We start from the raw sequence: 15,212 nt of genomic DNA, 5'->3' as shown, positions 1-15,212 counted from the left end.
TTTGTACTCACTAATAGTACATACTATTTTATAATTTGTACTCACTAATAGTACACACTATTTTACACTTTGTACTCACTAATAGTACACACTATTTTACACTTTGTACACACTAATAGTACACACTATTTTATACTTTGTACTCATTAATAGTACACACTATTGTATACTTTGTACACACTAATAGTACACACTATTTTATACTTTGTAGTCACTAATAGTACACACAATTTTATACTTTTTACACACTAATAGTACACACAATTGTATACTTTGTACTCACTAATAGTACACACTATCGTATACTTTGTACACACTAATAGTACACACTATTTTATACTTTGTACTCACTAATAGTACACACAATTGTATACTTTTTACACACTAATAGTACACACAATTTTATACTTTTTACACACTAATAGTACACACTATTTTATACTTTTTACACACTAATAGTACACACTATTGTATACTTTGTACTCACTAATAGTACATACTATTTTATAATTTGTACTCACTAATAGTACACACTATTTTATACTTTGTACTCACTAATAGTACACACTATTTTACACTTTGTACACACTAGTAGTACACACTATTTTATACTTTGTACTCACTAATAGTACACACTATTGTATACTTTGTACACACTAATAGTACACACTATTTTATACTTTGTACTCACTAATAGTACACACAATTTTATACTTTTTACACACTAATAGTACACACAATTTTATACTTTTTACACACTAATAGTACACACTATTGTATACGTTGTACTCACTAATAGTACACACTATCTTATACTTTGTACTCACTAATAGTACAAACAATTTTACACTTTGTAATCACTGATAGTACACACTATTTTATACTTTGTACTCACTAATAGTACACTATTTTATACTTTGTACACACTAAAAGTAAACACTGTTTTATACTTTGCACACTAAAAGTACACACTGTTTTATACGTCATACACACTAATAGTACACACTATTTTATACTTTGTACTCGCTAATAGTACACACTATTTTATGCTTTGTACACACTAATAGTACACACTATTTTATACGTTATACACACTAATAGTACACACTATTTTATCATTTGTACTCACTAATAGTACACACTATTTTATACTTTGTACTCACTAATAGTACACACTATTTTACACTTTGTACACACTAACAGTACACACTATTTTACACTTTGTACTCACTAATAGTACACACTATTTTACACTTTGTACACACTAATAGTACACACTATTTTATACTTTTTACACACTAATAGTACACACTATTTTATACTTTGTACTCACTAATAGTACACACAATTTTATACTATGTAATCACTGATAGTACACACTATTTTATACTTTGTACTCACTAATAGTACACTATTTTATACTTTGTACTCACTAACAGTACACTATTTTATACTTTGTACACTCTAAAAGTAAACACTGTTTTATACTTTGTACACACTAAAAGTACACACTGTTTTATACGTCATACACACTAATAGTACACACTATTTTAATCTTTGTACACACTAATAGTACACACTATTATATACTTTTTACACACTAATAGTACACACTTTTTATACTTTGTATTCACTAATAGTGCACACTATTTTATACTTTGTACTCACTAATAGTACAAACTATTTTATACTTTGTACTCACTAATAGTACACACTATTTTATACTTTGTACTCACTAATAGTACACACTATTTTATACTTTGTACACACTAATAGTACACACTATTGTATACTTTTACACACTAATAGTACACACTATTTTATACTTTGTACTCACTAATAATACACACTATTTTACACTTTGTACACACTAATAGTACACACTATTTTATACTTTTGTACTCACTAATAGTACATACTATTTTATAATTTGTACTCACTAATAGTACACACTATTTTACACTTTGTACTCACTAATAGTACACACTATTTTACACTTTGTACACACTAATAGTACACACTATTTTATACTTTGTACTCACTAATAGTACACACTATCGTATACTTTGTACACACTAATAGTACACACTATTTTATACTTTGTACTCACTAATAGTACACACAATTGTATACTTTTTACACACTAATAGTACACACAATTTTATACTTTTAACACACTAATAGTACACACTATTTTATACTTTTTACACACTAATAGTACACACTATTGTATACTTTGTACTCACTAATAGTACATACTATTTTATAATTTGTACTCACTAATAGTACACACTATTTTATACTTTGTACTCACTAATAGTACACACTATTTTACACTTTGTACACACTAGTAGTACACACTATTTTATACTTTGTACTCACTAATAGTACACACTATTGTATACTTTGTACACACTAATAGTACACACTATTTTATACTTTGTACTCACTAATAGTACACACAATTTTATACTTTTTACACACTAATAGTACACACAATTTTATACTTTTTACACACTAATAGTACACACTATTGTATACGTTGTACTCACTAATAGTACACACTATCTTAAACTTTGTACTCACTAATAGTACACACAATTTTACACTTTGTAATCACTGATAGTACACACTATTTTATACTTTGTACTCACTAATAGTACACACTATTTTATACTTTTTACACACTTATAGGACACACTATTGTATACTTTGTACTCACTAATAGTACACTATTTTATACTTTGTACACACTAAAAGTAAACATTGTTTTATACTTTGCACACTAAAAGTACACACTGTTTTATACGTCATACACACTAATAGTACACACTATTTTATACTTTGTACTCGCTAATAGTACACACTATTTTATGCTTTGTACACACTAATAGTACACACTATTTTATACGTTATACACACTAATAGTACACACTATTTTATCATTTGTACTCACTAATAGTACACACTATTTTATACTTTGTACTCACTAATAGTACACACTATTTTACACTTTGTACACACTAACAGTACACACTATTTTACACTTTGTACTCACTAATAGTACACACTATTTTACACTTTGTACACACTAATAGTACACACTATTTTATACTTTTTACACACTAATAGTACACACTATTTTATACTTTGTACTCACTAATAGTACACACAATTTTATACTATGTAATCACTAATAGTACACACTATTTTATACTTTGTACTCACTAATAGTACACTATTTTATACTTTGTACTCACTAACAGTACACTATTTTATACTTTGTACACTCTAAAAGTAAACACTGTTTTACACTTTGTACACACTAAAAGTACACACTGTTTTATACGTCATACACACTAATAGTACACACTATTTTACACTTTGTACACACTAATAGTACACACTATTATATACTTTTTACACACTAATAGTACACACTTTTTATACTTTGTATTCACTAATAGTGCACACTATTTTATACTTTGTACTCACTAATAGTACAAACTATTTTATACTTTGTACTCACTAATAGTACACACTATTTTATACTTTGTACTCACTAATAGTACACACTATTTTATACTTTGTACACACTAATAGTACACACTATTGTATACTTTTACACACTAATAGTACACACTATTTTATACTTTGTACTCACTAATAATACACACTATTTTACACTTTGTACACACTAATAGTACACACTATTTTATACTTTTGTACTCACTAATAGTACATACTATTTTATAATTTGTACTCACTAATAGTACACACTATTTTACACTTTGTACTCACTAATAGTACACACTATTTTACACTTTGTACACACTAATAGTACACACTATTTTATACTTTGTACTCACTAATAGTACACACTATCGTATACTTTGTACACACTAATAGTACACACTATTTTATACTTTGTACTCACTAATAGTACACACAATTTTATACTTTTTACACACTAATAGTACACACAATTTTATACTTTTTACACACTAATAGTACACACTATTTTATACTTTTTACACACTAATAGTACACACTATTGTATAATTTGTACTCACTAATAGTACATACTATTTTATAATTTGTACTCACTAATAGTACACACTATTTTATACTTTGTACTCACTAATAGTACACACTATTTTACACTTTGTACACACTAATAGTACACACTATTTTATACTTTGTACTCACTAATAGTACACACTATTGTATACTTTGTACACACTAATAGTACACACTATTTTATACATTGTACTCACTAATAGTACACACTATTGTATACTTTGTACACACTAATAGTACACACTATTTTATACTTTGTACTCACTAATAGTACACACAATTTTATACTTTTTACACACTAATAGTACACACAATTTTATACTTTTTACACACTAATAGTATACACTATTTTATACTTTTTACACACTAATAGTACACACTATTGTATAGTTTGTACACACTAATAGTACACACTATCTTATACTTTGTACTCACTAATAGTACACACAATTTTATACTTTGTAATCACTGATAGTACACACTATTTTATACTTTTTACACACTAATAGTAGACACTATTTTATACTTTGTACTCACTAATAGTACACACTATTTTATACTTTGTACTCACTAATAGTACACACTATTTTACACTTTGTACACACTAATAGTACACACTATTTTACACTTTGTACTCACTAATAGTACACACTATTTTACACGTTGTACACACTAATAGTACACACTATTTTATACTTTTTACACACTAATAGTACACACTATTTTATACTTTGTACTCACTAATAGTACACACAATTTTATACTATGTAATCACTAATAGTACACACAATTTTATACTATGTAATCACTAATAGTACATACTATTTTATACTTTGTACTCACTAATAGTACACTATTTTATACTTTGTACTCACTAATAGTACACTATTTTATACTTTGTACACCCTAAAAGTAGACACTGTTTTATACTTTTTTACACACTAAAAGTACACACTGTTTTATACGTCATACACACTAATAATACACACTATTTTATACGTTGTACTCACTAATAGCACACACTATTTTATACTTTGTACTCACTAATAGTATACACTATTTTATACTTTGTACACACTAATAGTACACACTATTGTATACTTTTACACACTAATAGTACACACTATTTTACACTTTGTACACACTAATAGTACACACTATTTTACACTTTGTACACACTAATAGTACACACTATTTTATACTTTTTACACACTAATAGTACACACTATTTTATACTTTGTACTCACTAATAGTACACACATTTTTATACTATGTAATCACTAATAGTACATACAATTTTATACTATGTAATCACTAATAGTACACATTATTTTATACTTTGTACTCACTAATAGTACACACTATTTTACACCTTGTACACACTAATAGTACACACTATTTTATACTTTTTACACACTAATAGTACACACTATTTTATACTTTGTACTCACTAATAGTACACACTATTTTATACTTTGTACTCACTAATAGTACACACTATTTTACACTTTGTACACACTAATAGTACACACTATTTTATACTTTGTACTCACTAATAGTACACACTATTGTATACTTTGTACACACTAATAGTACACACTATTTTATACTTTGTACTCATTAATAGTACACACAATTTTATACTTTTTACACACTTATAGTACACACAATTTTATGCTTTTTACACACTAATAGTACACACTATTGTATACTTTGTACTCACTAATAGTACACACTATCTTATACGTTGTACTCACTAATAGTACACACAATTGTATACTTTGTAATCACTGATAGTACACACTATTTTATACTTTGTACTCACTAATAGTACACACTATTTTATACTTTTTACACACTAATAGGACACACTATTGTATACTTTGTACTCACTAATAGTACACTATTTTATACTTTGTACACACTAAAAGTAAACACTGTTTTATACTTTGCACACTAAAAGTACACACTGTTTTATACGTCATACACACTAATAGTACACACTATTTTATACTTTGTACTCGCTAATAGTACACACTATTTTATACTTTGTACACACTAATAGTACACACTATTTTATACGTTATACACACTAATAGTACACACTATTTTATCATTTGTACTCACTAATAGTACACACTATTTTATACTTTGTACTCACTAATAGTACACACTATTTTACACTTTGTACACAGTAATAGTACACACTATTTTACACTTTGTACTCACTAATAGTACACACTATTTTACACTTTGTACACACTAATAGTACACACTATTTTATACGTTTTACACACTAATAGTACACACTATGTTATACTTTGTACTCACTAATAGTACACACAATTTTATACTATGTAATCACTAATAGTACACACTATTTTATACTTTGTACTCACTAATAGTACACTATTTTATACTTTGTACTCACTAACAGTACACTATTTTATACTTTGTACACTCTAAAAGTAAACACTGTTTTATACTTTGTACACACTAAAAGTACACACTGTTTTATACGTCATACACACTAATAGTACACACTATTTTACACTTTGTACACACTAATAGTACACACTATTATATACTTTTTACACACTAATAGTACACACTTTTTATACTTTGTACTCACTAATAGTGCACACTATTTTATACTTTGTACTCACTAATAGTACAAACTATTTTATACTTTGTACTCACTAATAGTACACACTATTTTATACTTTGTACTCACTAATAGTACACACTATTTTATACTTTGTACCAGAGGTGGGACCAAGTCATTGTTTTGCAAGTCACAAGTAAGTCTCAAGTCTTTGCCCTCAAGTCCGAGTCAAGTCTTGAGTCAAGACAGGCAAGTCCCGAGTCAAGTCCAAAGTCAAGACTGGAAAGTCTCAAGTCAAGTCCCAAGTCCTGCATTTTGAGTTTCGAGTCCTTTCAAGTCCTTTTAACCACAGACTAATATATTAACACAGATTGTGTATGCTTTTCAAACGCTGTATTTATTTATTAAAACAAGTGCATTTTAAATTGCAGGAAAGAAAATTGTGCTGACATTGCACTTTATTATAGCACTATTAACCAGTCATTTTAAACATTTGACTCATTCCTTTACAGAATAAACACATTTGAAAAATAAAGTGCAACTGTACTTATTTGTACAAAAGTGTTAACATTGAAAAAACATGACATATAACATAACAAAAAGGTTGTACTTTTTATATGTCAGGGCCATATGCTGCATTGCATTTGCAAAAGACCAAATTGGCCAAGAGTCTGTCAGTCATTTGTGCACGATGGGGGCGTAGTATGATGCCACCATGGCTGAAAACTCGCTCCACTGGAGCACTGGAGGCAGGCACTGCCAAGACTCTCATGGCCACTCGGAACAGTGAAGGAAGAGTCTTCATGTTCAATGCCCAGAACAAAAGGGCATTCTGTCCTTCAGCTATGTCAAGGTAGTGACTTAGCTGTAGTGCTGGAGTAGTCCCAACATCCTTCTTCTGTCTCTTGTGGTAAGCAGCAAACAGCCCTTCTCCTTCTCCAAGGTCCCCTTGCTCTTTTTCATCAACAAGAGGCGCAGGTTGCTCAGTCTCTGCAGCATCTTGCAGGATCAATTCTGGTAAACATGTAAAAACAATAGCAGAAACAAGAGACCTTATCATTACCATTTGTGTTGGTGATGCAGTGTGCTAGACTGAAATACTTAGTTATTGCTGCAGTCAGTTAGATCAGATTATGAGGGAAAAAGTTACATTAGACTCAGTTACATTTACCTTTAACCTGTTGTGCCACCTCTGCCTTGACGTCACGACTGACCAGCACATGGGGCTCCACCCACAACAGAGAAAAGGCTGGATCCAAGACAGCTGCTTTGAGGTAGACTGGATCTGAAAAGGGAGCAGTGATCCCATCTTGTGTCCTGGCCATTTTCACATTGATGAAGATTCCAAGAAATCTTTTGTTCAGGGATATCTGGAGACTTCTGACCAGGCCGCTCAGAAAACAGACCTGAGGCTTCAGTTTCTCAAGGTGGTGGTTGAGGGACAAGATGGATGGAACAACAGCACTGATTGTGATGACCTTCTCCCCCTGTGTCAAATCAGTTGCTTCTCCAAATGGCTTCAAGATGGCCACCAAATCTTTCAACAGATTCCACTCCCGTGCTGTGAATGACAACTCCCTGTGCCCAGCCTTTTCTAGAACAGCACAGAGCCTTACATGATTGCACTGGAGAACAGCCTTCGCTTGCCTCAGTGTTGAGTTCCATCTTGTGTTGACTGCAGCAGGGATGCCTTTCTGTTCCCCAAATTCAGCATCAAACACAACTTTGAATGTTGTGCTTGTGTGCAGCAGTGAGCTGAGTTTAGATAACTTCGAAAGAGAAGGAGATACCACTTTTGTTTCTTTCAAACCATCTCCCACCACCAGCTGAAGAGTGTGTGCAAAACACTGCAAGCGCGTTTTCTTTGCCATAGCAACATCTACCGTTTGCTGATCTTCCACGGTTAAATCACACCAGAGCTCAGGGTCATCCAGATGATCTCCATCATCATCATCCTCTTGTTCACTGGGGAAGCACACAGTGAATGCTTTTCGCATGTTAGCAGCATTGTCACTAATAATGTAGTCCAGTTTAGCTTTAATGTTGTATTCATCACATATAGCCTCAAATTTGTCACAGATTCGTTCAGCTGTATGTGAGCCTTTGAAGCGCTCACAAGCCAAGAGATTGGACTTGAGCTGTATCCTCTCTGCCTCTTTGTCCATCCAGTGCACAGTGACACCGAGGAATCCCCTCATCTTTCGGTCAGACCAAATGTCGACAGTCACTGAAACATGGTCAGTGTGGCTCAATTGAGTTTTTAATTTTGATCGTCTTTCTTCAGTGAGGTTCTCTGTTTTTGATGTCAGTGTTCTGCGACACACTGGGGTGTACTTGCTGTCAAGTACTGTCAGAAAGTGGCGAAAACTCTTGTTTTCCACAATAGACAGGGGCAAGTTGCAATCAATAATCAAGTCAGACAGTATTGCATTGGTGATAGCTTTCTGCTGTGGATGAGTCATACTGTAATGCCCGACACGATTGTCCAGGAACTGCGAGATTGAAGGCTGTTGTGGTCCATTTGTGATGCTTTTGTTCATCAGGTATTCTTGAAATCTGTAAGCATATTAAACAGATGTCAGAAAATCCCTTATAGCCACATATGAAAAGTACTGAAACTACTCTTTATTACTCATATTATTAATATCAATCTTAACAGTGTGTGTGTGTGGTAAACATTAGGTTACAGTTGCTGCACTAGTCATGTATTTTAAAACTTATTTCGAGTTGAAGGGATAGTTCGGGATTTGTGAAGTGGGGTTGTATGAGGGACTACACGGAAAATGGCGGGCAACCCACTCACAATAGAGAGAAGTAGACAGGCTACCAGCACACGACTTAGGCTTTACATTGCTGTGGATGGGGTCAGCAGCTATTGATTGATTGAAACTTTTATTAGTAGATTGCACAGTACAGTACATATTCCGTACAATTGACCACTAAATGGTAACACCCGAATACGTTTTTCAACTGGTTAAGTCGGGGTCCACGTTAATCAATTCATTGTACAAATATATACTATCAGCATAATACAGTCATCACACAAGTTAATAATTGGAGTATATACATTGAATTATTTACATTATGTAAATTTGTATTTTATTTGTATTTTTTTGTCATTAAAAAATACAATCATGTGTGCTTACGGACTGTATCCCTGCAGACTGTATTGATCTATATTGATGTAAAATGTAGGAACCAGAAATATTAATAACAGAAATAAACAACCCTTTTGTGCGAATGAGTGTGAATGATTGTGCCAATGAGTGTAAATGGGGGAGGGAGGTTTTTTGGGTTGGTGCACTAATTGTAAGTGTATCTTGTGTTTTTTTATGTTGATTTGATTTTTTTTTTTTTTTAAACTTTTTTTTTTTTTTTTTTAAATTTCTTGTGCGGCCCGGTACCAATCGATCCACGGACCGGTACCGGGCCGCGGCCCGGTGGTTGGGGACCACTGAGGTAAACAACCAGCAGTATGTCGGAAAGCTAGCTAAAACGGTACACATATTCATAATATAGTATACATTTTAAATGACCTTTATTTTACTATTTTTGACTTTTTTTAGGTGGCTAAAATACGCGGTGCTGCTGACCGCCGTCTAACGTTACGTTACTTTGTGTGATATATTGACTAACGTAACCCTGCTTAAAAAAATCACTGAACAAAAAGTATGAATAAGGTAGTGAACTACAACAGATGCCCGTGTTTGCAATAACGTTATAACGTTAGCAGTGAGTTTACAGCCTCACTGATTTAACTACATAGCAAATAAAAGTCACGTTACTTAGCCAATGAACGTTAGCTTACATTCAAAACTTACCGTTCTTTGTGCAACTTCAAATGTCGGACGAAGTTGGAAGTTGTTGCCTCTCCATCAGTAATTTTCGAACCGCATGTGTTGCATACTGCAAACCGTTTTGTGTTGACCACCTCGTAATTTTTATACCCAAACGAAATTATTTTAGGTATAATTTTTTGTTCACTGGCGTGTGGTTTGGACATTTCTTCTTCATCGGTTTTCCTGCAATTTGATTGGATGAATGCTGTGGGACGAAAACAACGTAGATCAAATTTGATTGGCTATTGTACTGAGAGCACACACGCTTGACATGCAGCACACACACTGACACACGCAACGCTGATAGACAAGTGCACAATGAAAAATACGAAGCGCTCCCGAATAACTTTTTAATCTTTGGATTTTGGGGAAAGTAGCAAGTCATGTCAAGTCATGTCAAGTCAAAAAGCTGAAGTCCAAGTGAAGTCACAAGTCATTGATGTTAAAGTCTAAGTCGAGTTGCAAGTCTTTTTACATTTTGTCAAGTCGAGTCTAAAGTCATCAAATTCATGACTCGAGTCTGACTCGAGTCCAAGTCATGTGACTCGAGTCCACACCTCTGCTTTGTACTCACTAATAGTACACACTATTTTACACTTTGTACACACTAATAGTACACACTATTTTATACTTTGTACTCACTAATAGTACACACTATTGTATACTTTGTACACACTAATAGTACACACTATTTTATACTTTGTACTCACTAATAGTACACACGATTGTATACTTTGTACACACTAATAGTACACACTATTTTATACTTTGTACTCACTAATAGTACACACAATTTTATACTTTTTACACACTAATAGTACACACAATTTTATACTTTTTACACACTAATAGTACACACTATTGTATACTTTGTACTCACTAATAGTACACACTATCTTATACTTTGTACTCACTAATAGTACACACAATTTTATACTTTGTAATCACTGATAGTACACACTATTTTATACTTTGTACTCACTAATAGTATACACTATTTTATACTTTTTACACACTAATAGTACACACTATTGTATAGTTTGTACACACTAATAGTACACACTATCTTATACTTTGTACTCACTAATAGTACACACAATTTTATACTTTGTAATCACTGATAGTACACACTATTTTATACTTTTTACACACTAATAGTAGACACTATTTTATACTTTGTACTCACTAATAGTACACACTATTTTATACTTTGTACTCACTAATAGTACACACTATTTTACACTTTGTACACACTAATAGTACACACTATTTTACACTTTGTACTCACTAATAGTACACACTATTTTACACGTTGTAAACACTAATAGTACACACTATTTTATACTTTTTACACACTAATAGTACACACTATTTTATACTTTGTACTCACTAATAGTACACACAATTTTATACTATGTAATCACTAATAGTACACACAATTGTATACTATGTAATCACTAATAGTACATACTATTTTATACTTTGTACTCACTAATAGTACACTATTTTATACTTTGTACTCACTAATAGTACACTATTTTATACTTTGTACACCCTAAAAGTAGACACTGTTTTATACTTTGTACACACTAAAAGTACACACTGTTTTATACGTCATACACACTAATAGTACACACTATTTTATACTTTGTACTCACTAATAGCACACACTATTTTATACTTTGTACTCACTAATAGTACACACTATTTTACACTTTGTACACACTAATAGTACACACTATTTTATACTTTTTACACACTAATAGTACACACTATTTTATACTTTGTACTCACTAATAGTACACACAATTTTATACTATGTAATCACTAATAGTACACACTATTTTATACTTTGTACTCACTAATAGTACACTATTTTATACTTTGTACTCACTAATAGTACACTATTTTATACTTTGTACACCCTAAAAGTAGTCACTGTTTTATACTTTGTACACACTAAAAGTACACACTGTTTTATACGTCATACACACTAATAGTACACACTATTTTATACTTTGTACTCACTAATAGCACACACTATTTTATACTTTGTACTCACCAATAGTACACACTATTTTATACTTCGTACACAATAATAGTACACACTATTTTATACTTTGTACTCACTAATAGTACACACTATTTTATACTTTGTACTCACTAATAGTACACTATTTTATACTTTGTACACACTAAAAGTAAACACTGTTTTATACGTCATACACACTATTTTATACTTTGTACTCGCTAATAGTACACACTATTTTATACTTTGTACACACTAATAGTACACACTATTTTATACTTTATACACACTAATAGTACACGCTATTTTATAATTTGTACTCACTAATAGTACACACTATTTTATACTTTGTACTCACTAATAGTACACACTATTTTACACTTTGTACACACTATTTTACACTTTGTACTCACTAATAGTACACACTATTTTACACTTTGTACACACTAATAGTACACACTATTTTACACTTTGTACACACTAATAGTACACACTATTTTATACTTGTTACACACTAATAGTACACACTATTTTGTACTTTGTACTCACTAATAGTAGACACTATTTTACACTTTGTACACACTAATAGTACACACTGTTTTATACTTTTTACACACTAATAGTACACACTATTTTATAATTTGTACTCACTAATAGTACACACAATTTTATACTATGTAATCACTAATAGTACACACTATTTTATACTTTGTACTCACTAATAGTACACTATTTTATACTTTGTACTCACTAACAGTACACTATTTTATACTTTGTACACTCTAAAAGTAAACACTGTTTTATACTTTGTACACACTAAAAGTACACACTGTTTTATACGTCATACACACTAATAGTACACACTATTTTATACTTTGTACACACTAATAGTACACACTATTGTATACTTTTACACACTAATAGTACACACTATTTTATACTTTGTACTCACTAATAATACACACTATTTTACACTTTGTACACACTAATAGTACACACTATTTTATACTTTGTACTCACTAATAGTACATACTATTTTATAATTTGTACTCACTAATAGTACACACTATTTTATACTTTGTACTCACTAATAGTACACACTATTTTACACTTTGTACACACTAATAGTACACACTATTTTATACTTTGTACTCACTAATAGTACACACTATTGTATACTTTGTACACACTAATAGTACACACTATTTTATACTTTGTACTCACTAATAGTACACACAATTTTATACTTTTTACACACTAATAGTACGCACAATTTTATACTTTGTACTCACTAATAGTACACACTATCGTATACTTTGTACACACTAATAGTACACACTATTTTATACTTTGTACTCACTAATAGTACACACAATTGTATACTTTTTACACACTAATAGTACACACAATTTTATACTTTTTACACACTAATAGTACACACTATTTTATACTTTTTACACACTAATAGTACACACTATTGTATACTTTGGACTCACTAATAGTACATACTATTTTATAATTTGTACTCACTAATAGTACACACTATTTTATACTTTGTACTCACTAATAGTACACACTATTTTACACTTTGTACACACTAATAGTACACACTATTTTATACTTTGTACTCACTAATAGTACACACTATTGTATACTTTGTACACACTAATAGTACACACTATTTTATACTTTGTACTCACTAATAGTACACACAATTTTATACTTTTTACACACTAATAGTACACACAATTTTATACTTTTTACACACTAATAGTACACACTATTGTATACTCTGTACTCACTAATAGTACACACTATCTTATACTTTGTACTCACTAATAGTACACACAATTTTATACTTTGTAATCACTGATAGTACACACTATTTTATACTTTGTACTCACTAATAGTACACACTATTTTATACTTTTTACACACTAATAGGACACACTATTGTATACTTTGTACTCACTAATAGTACACTATTTTATACTTTGTACACACTAAAAGTAAACACTGTTTTATACTTTGCGCACTAAAAGTACACACTGTTTTATACGTCATACACACTAATAGTACACACTATTTTATACTTTGTACTCGCTAATAGTACACACTATTTTATGCTTTGTAAACACTAATAGTACACACTATTTTATACGTTATACACACTAATAGTACACACTATTTTATCATTTGTACTCACTAATAGTACACACTATTTTTATACTTTGTACTCACTAATAGTACACACTATTTTACACTTTGTACACACTAACAGTACACACTATTTTACACTTTGTACTCACTAATAGTACACACTATTTTACACTTTGTACACACTAATAGTACACGCTATTTTATACTTTTTACACACTAATAGTACACACTATTTTATACTTTGTACTCACTAATAGTACACCCAATTTTATACTATGTAATCACTAATAGTACACACTATTTTATACTTTGTACTCACTAATAGTACACTATTTTATACTTTGTACTCACTAACAGTACACTATTTTATACTTTGTACACTCTAAAAGTAAACACTGTTTTATACTTTGTACACACTAAAAGTACACACTGTTTTATATGTCATACACACTAATAGTACACACTATTTTACACTTTGTACACACTAATAGTACACACT

The 15,212-nt window shown here is 30.9% G+C and overlaps 1 protein-coding gene and 1 long non-coding RNA gene across 2 annotated transcripts in view; one reads left to right on the top strand and one right to left on the bottom strand.

Moving 5' to 3' along the window:
* The window catches only part of LOC133635164 (uncharacterized), a 441,774-nt gene that overhangs the window by 259,902 nt on the left and 166,660 nt on the right, over positions 1-15,212 (top strand). The gene's annotated exons all lie outside the window — the stretch shown is intronic.
* Positions 8,490-11,029, bottom strand: LOC133635437 (uncharacterized). The gene is made up of 3 exons (XM_062028657.1): positions 10,507-11,029; positions 8,600-9,241; positions 8,490-8,511 (listed from the first exon to the last, which is right to left on the bottom strand). Exons 1-3 carry the CDS (start codon positions 10,686-10,688, stop codon positions 8,490-8,492), a joined length of 846 nt encoding a protein of 281 aa, XP_061884641.1. The 5' UTR covers positions 10,689-11,029.

This window comes from Entelurus aequoreus, linkage group LG19 (genome assembly GCF_033978785.1).
Source record: "Entelurus aequoreus isolate RoL-2023_Sb linkage group LG19, RoL_Eaeq_v1.1, whole genome shotgun sequence".
Classification (NCBI taxonomy): Eukaryota; Metazoa; Chordata; class Actinopteri; order Syngnathiformes; family Syngnathidae; genus Entelurus; species Entelurus aequoreus.
The sequence above is the reverse complement of the archived record's forward strand: the minus strand, read 5'-3'. Positions and strand labels throughout refer to the sequence as shown.

Excerpts from the sequence above, each read along its gene's own strand:
- LOC133635437 (XM_062028657.1), bottom strand. The coding sequence starts at position 10,688 with ATGTCCAAACCACACGCCAGTGAACAAAAAATTATACCTAAAATAATT. Across the intron at positions 9,242-10,506 it reads TTGAAGTTGCACAAAGAACG|ATTTCAAGAATACCTGATGA; the intron begins GTAAGTTTTGAA and ends ATATGCTTACAG. Across the intron at positions 8,512-8,599 it reads CTGGATGACCCTGAGCTCTG|CTGGTGGTGGGAGATGGTTT; the intron begins GTGTGATTTAAC and ends CACACTCTTCAG.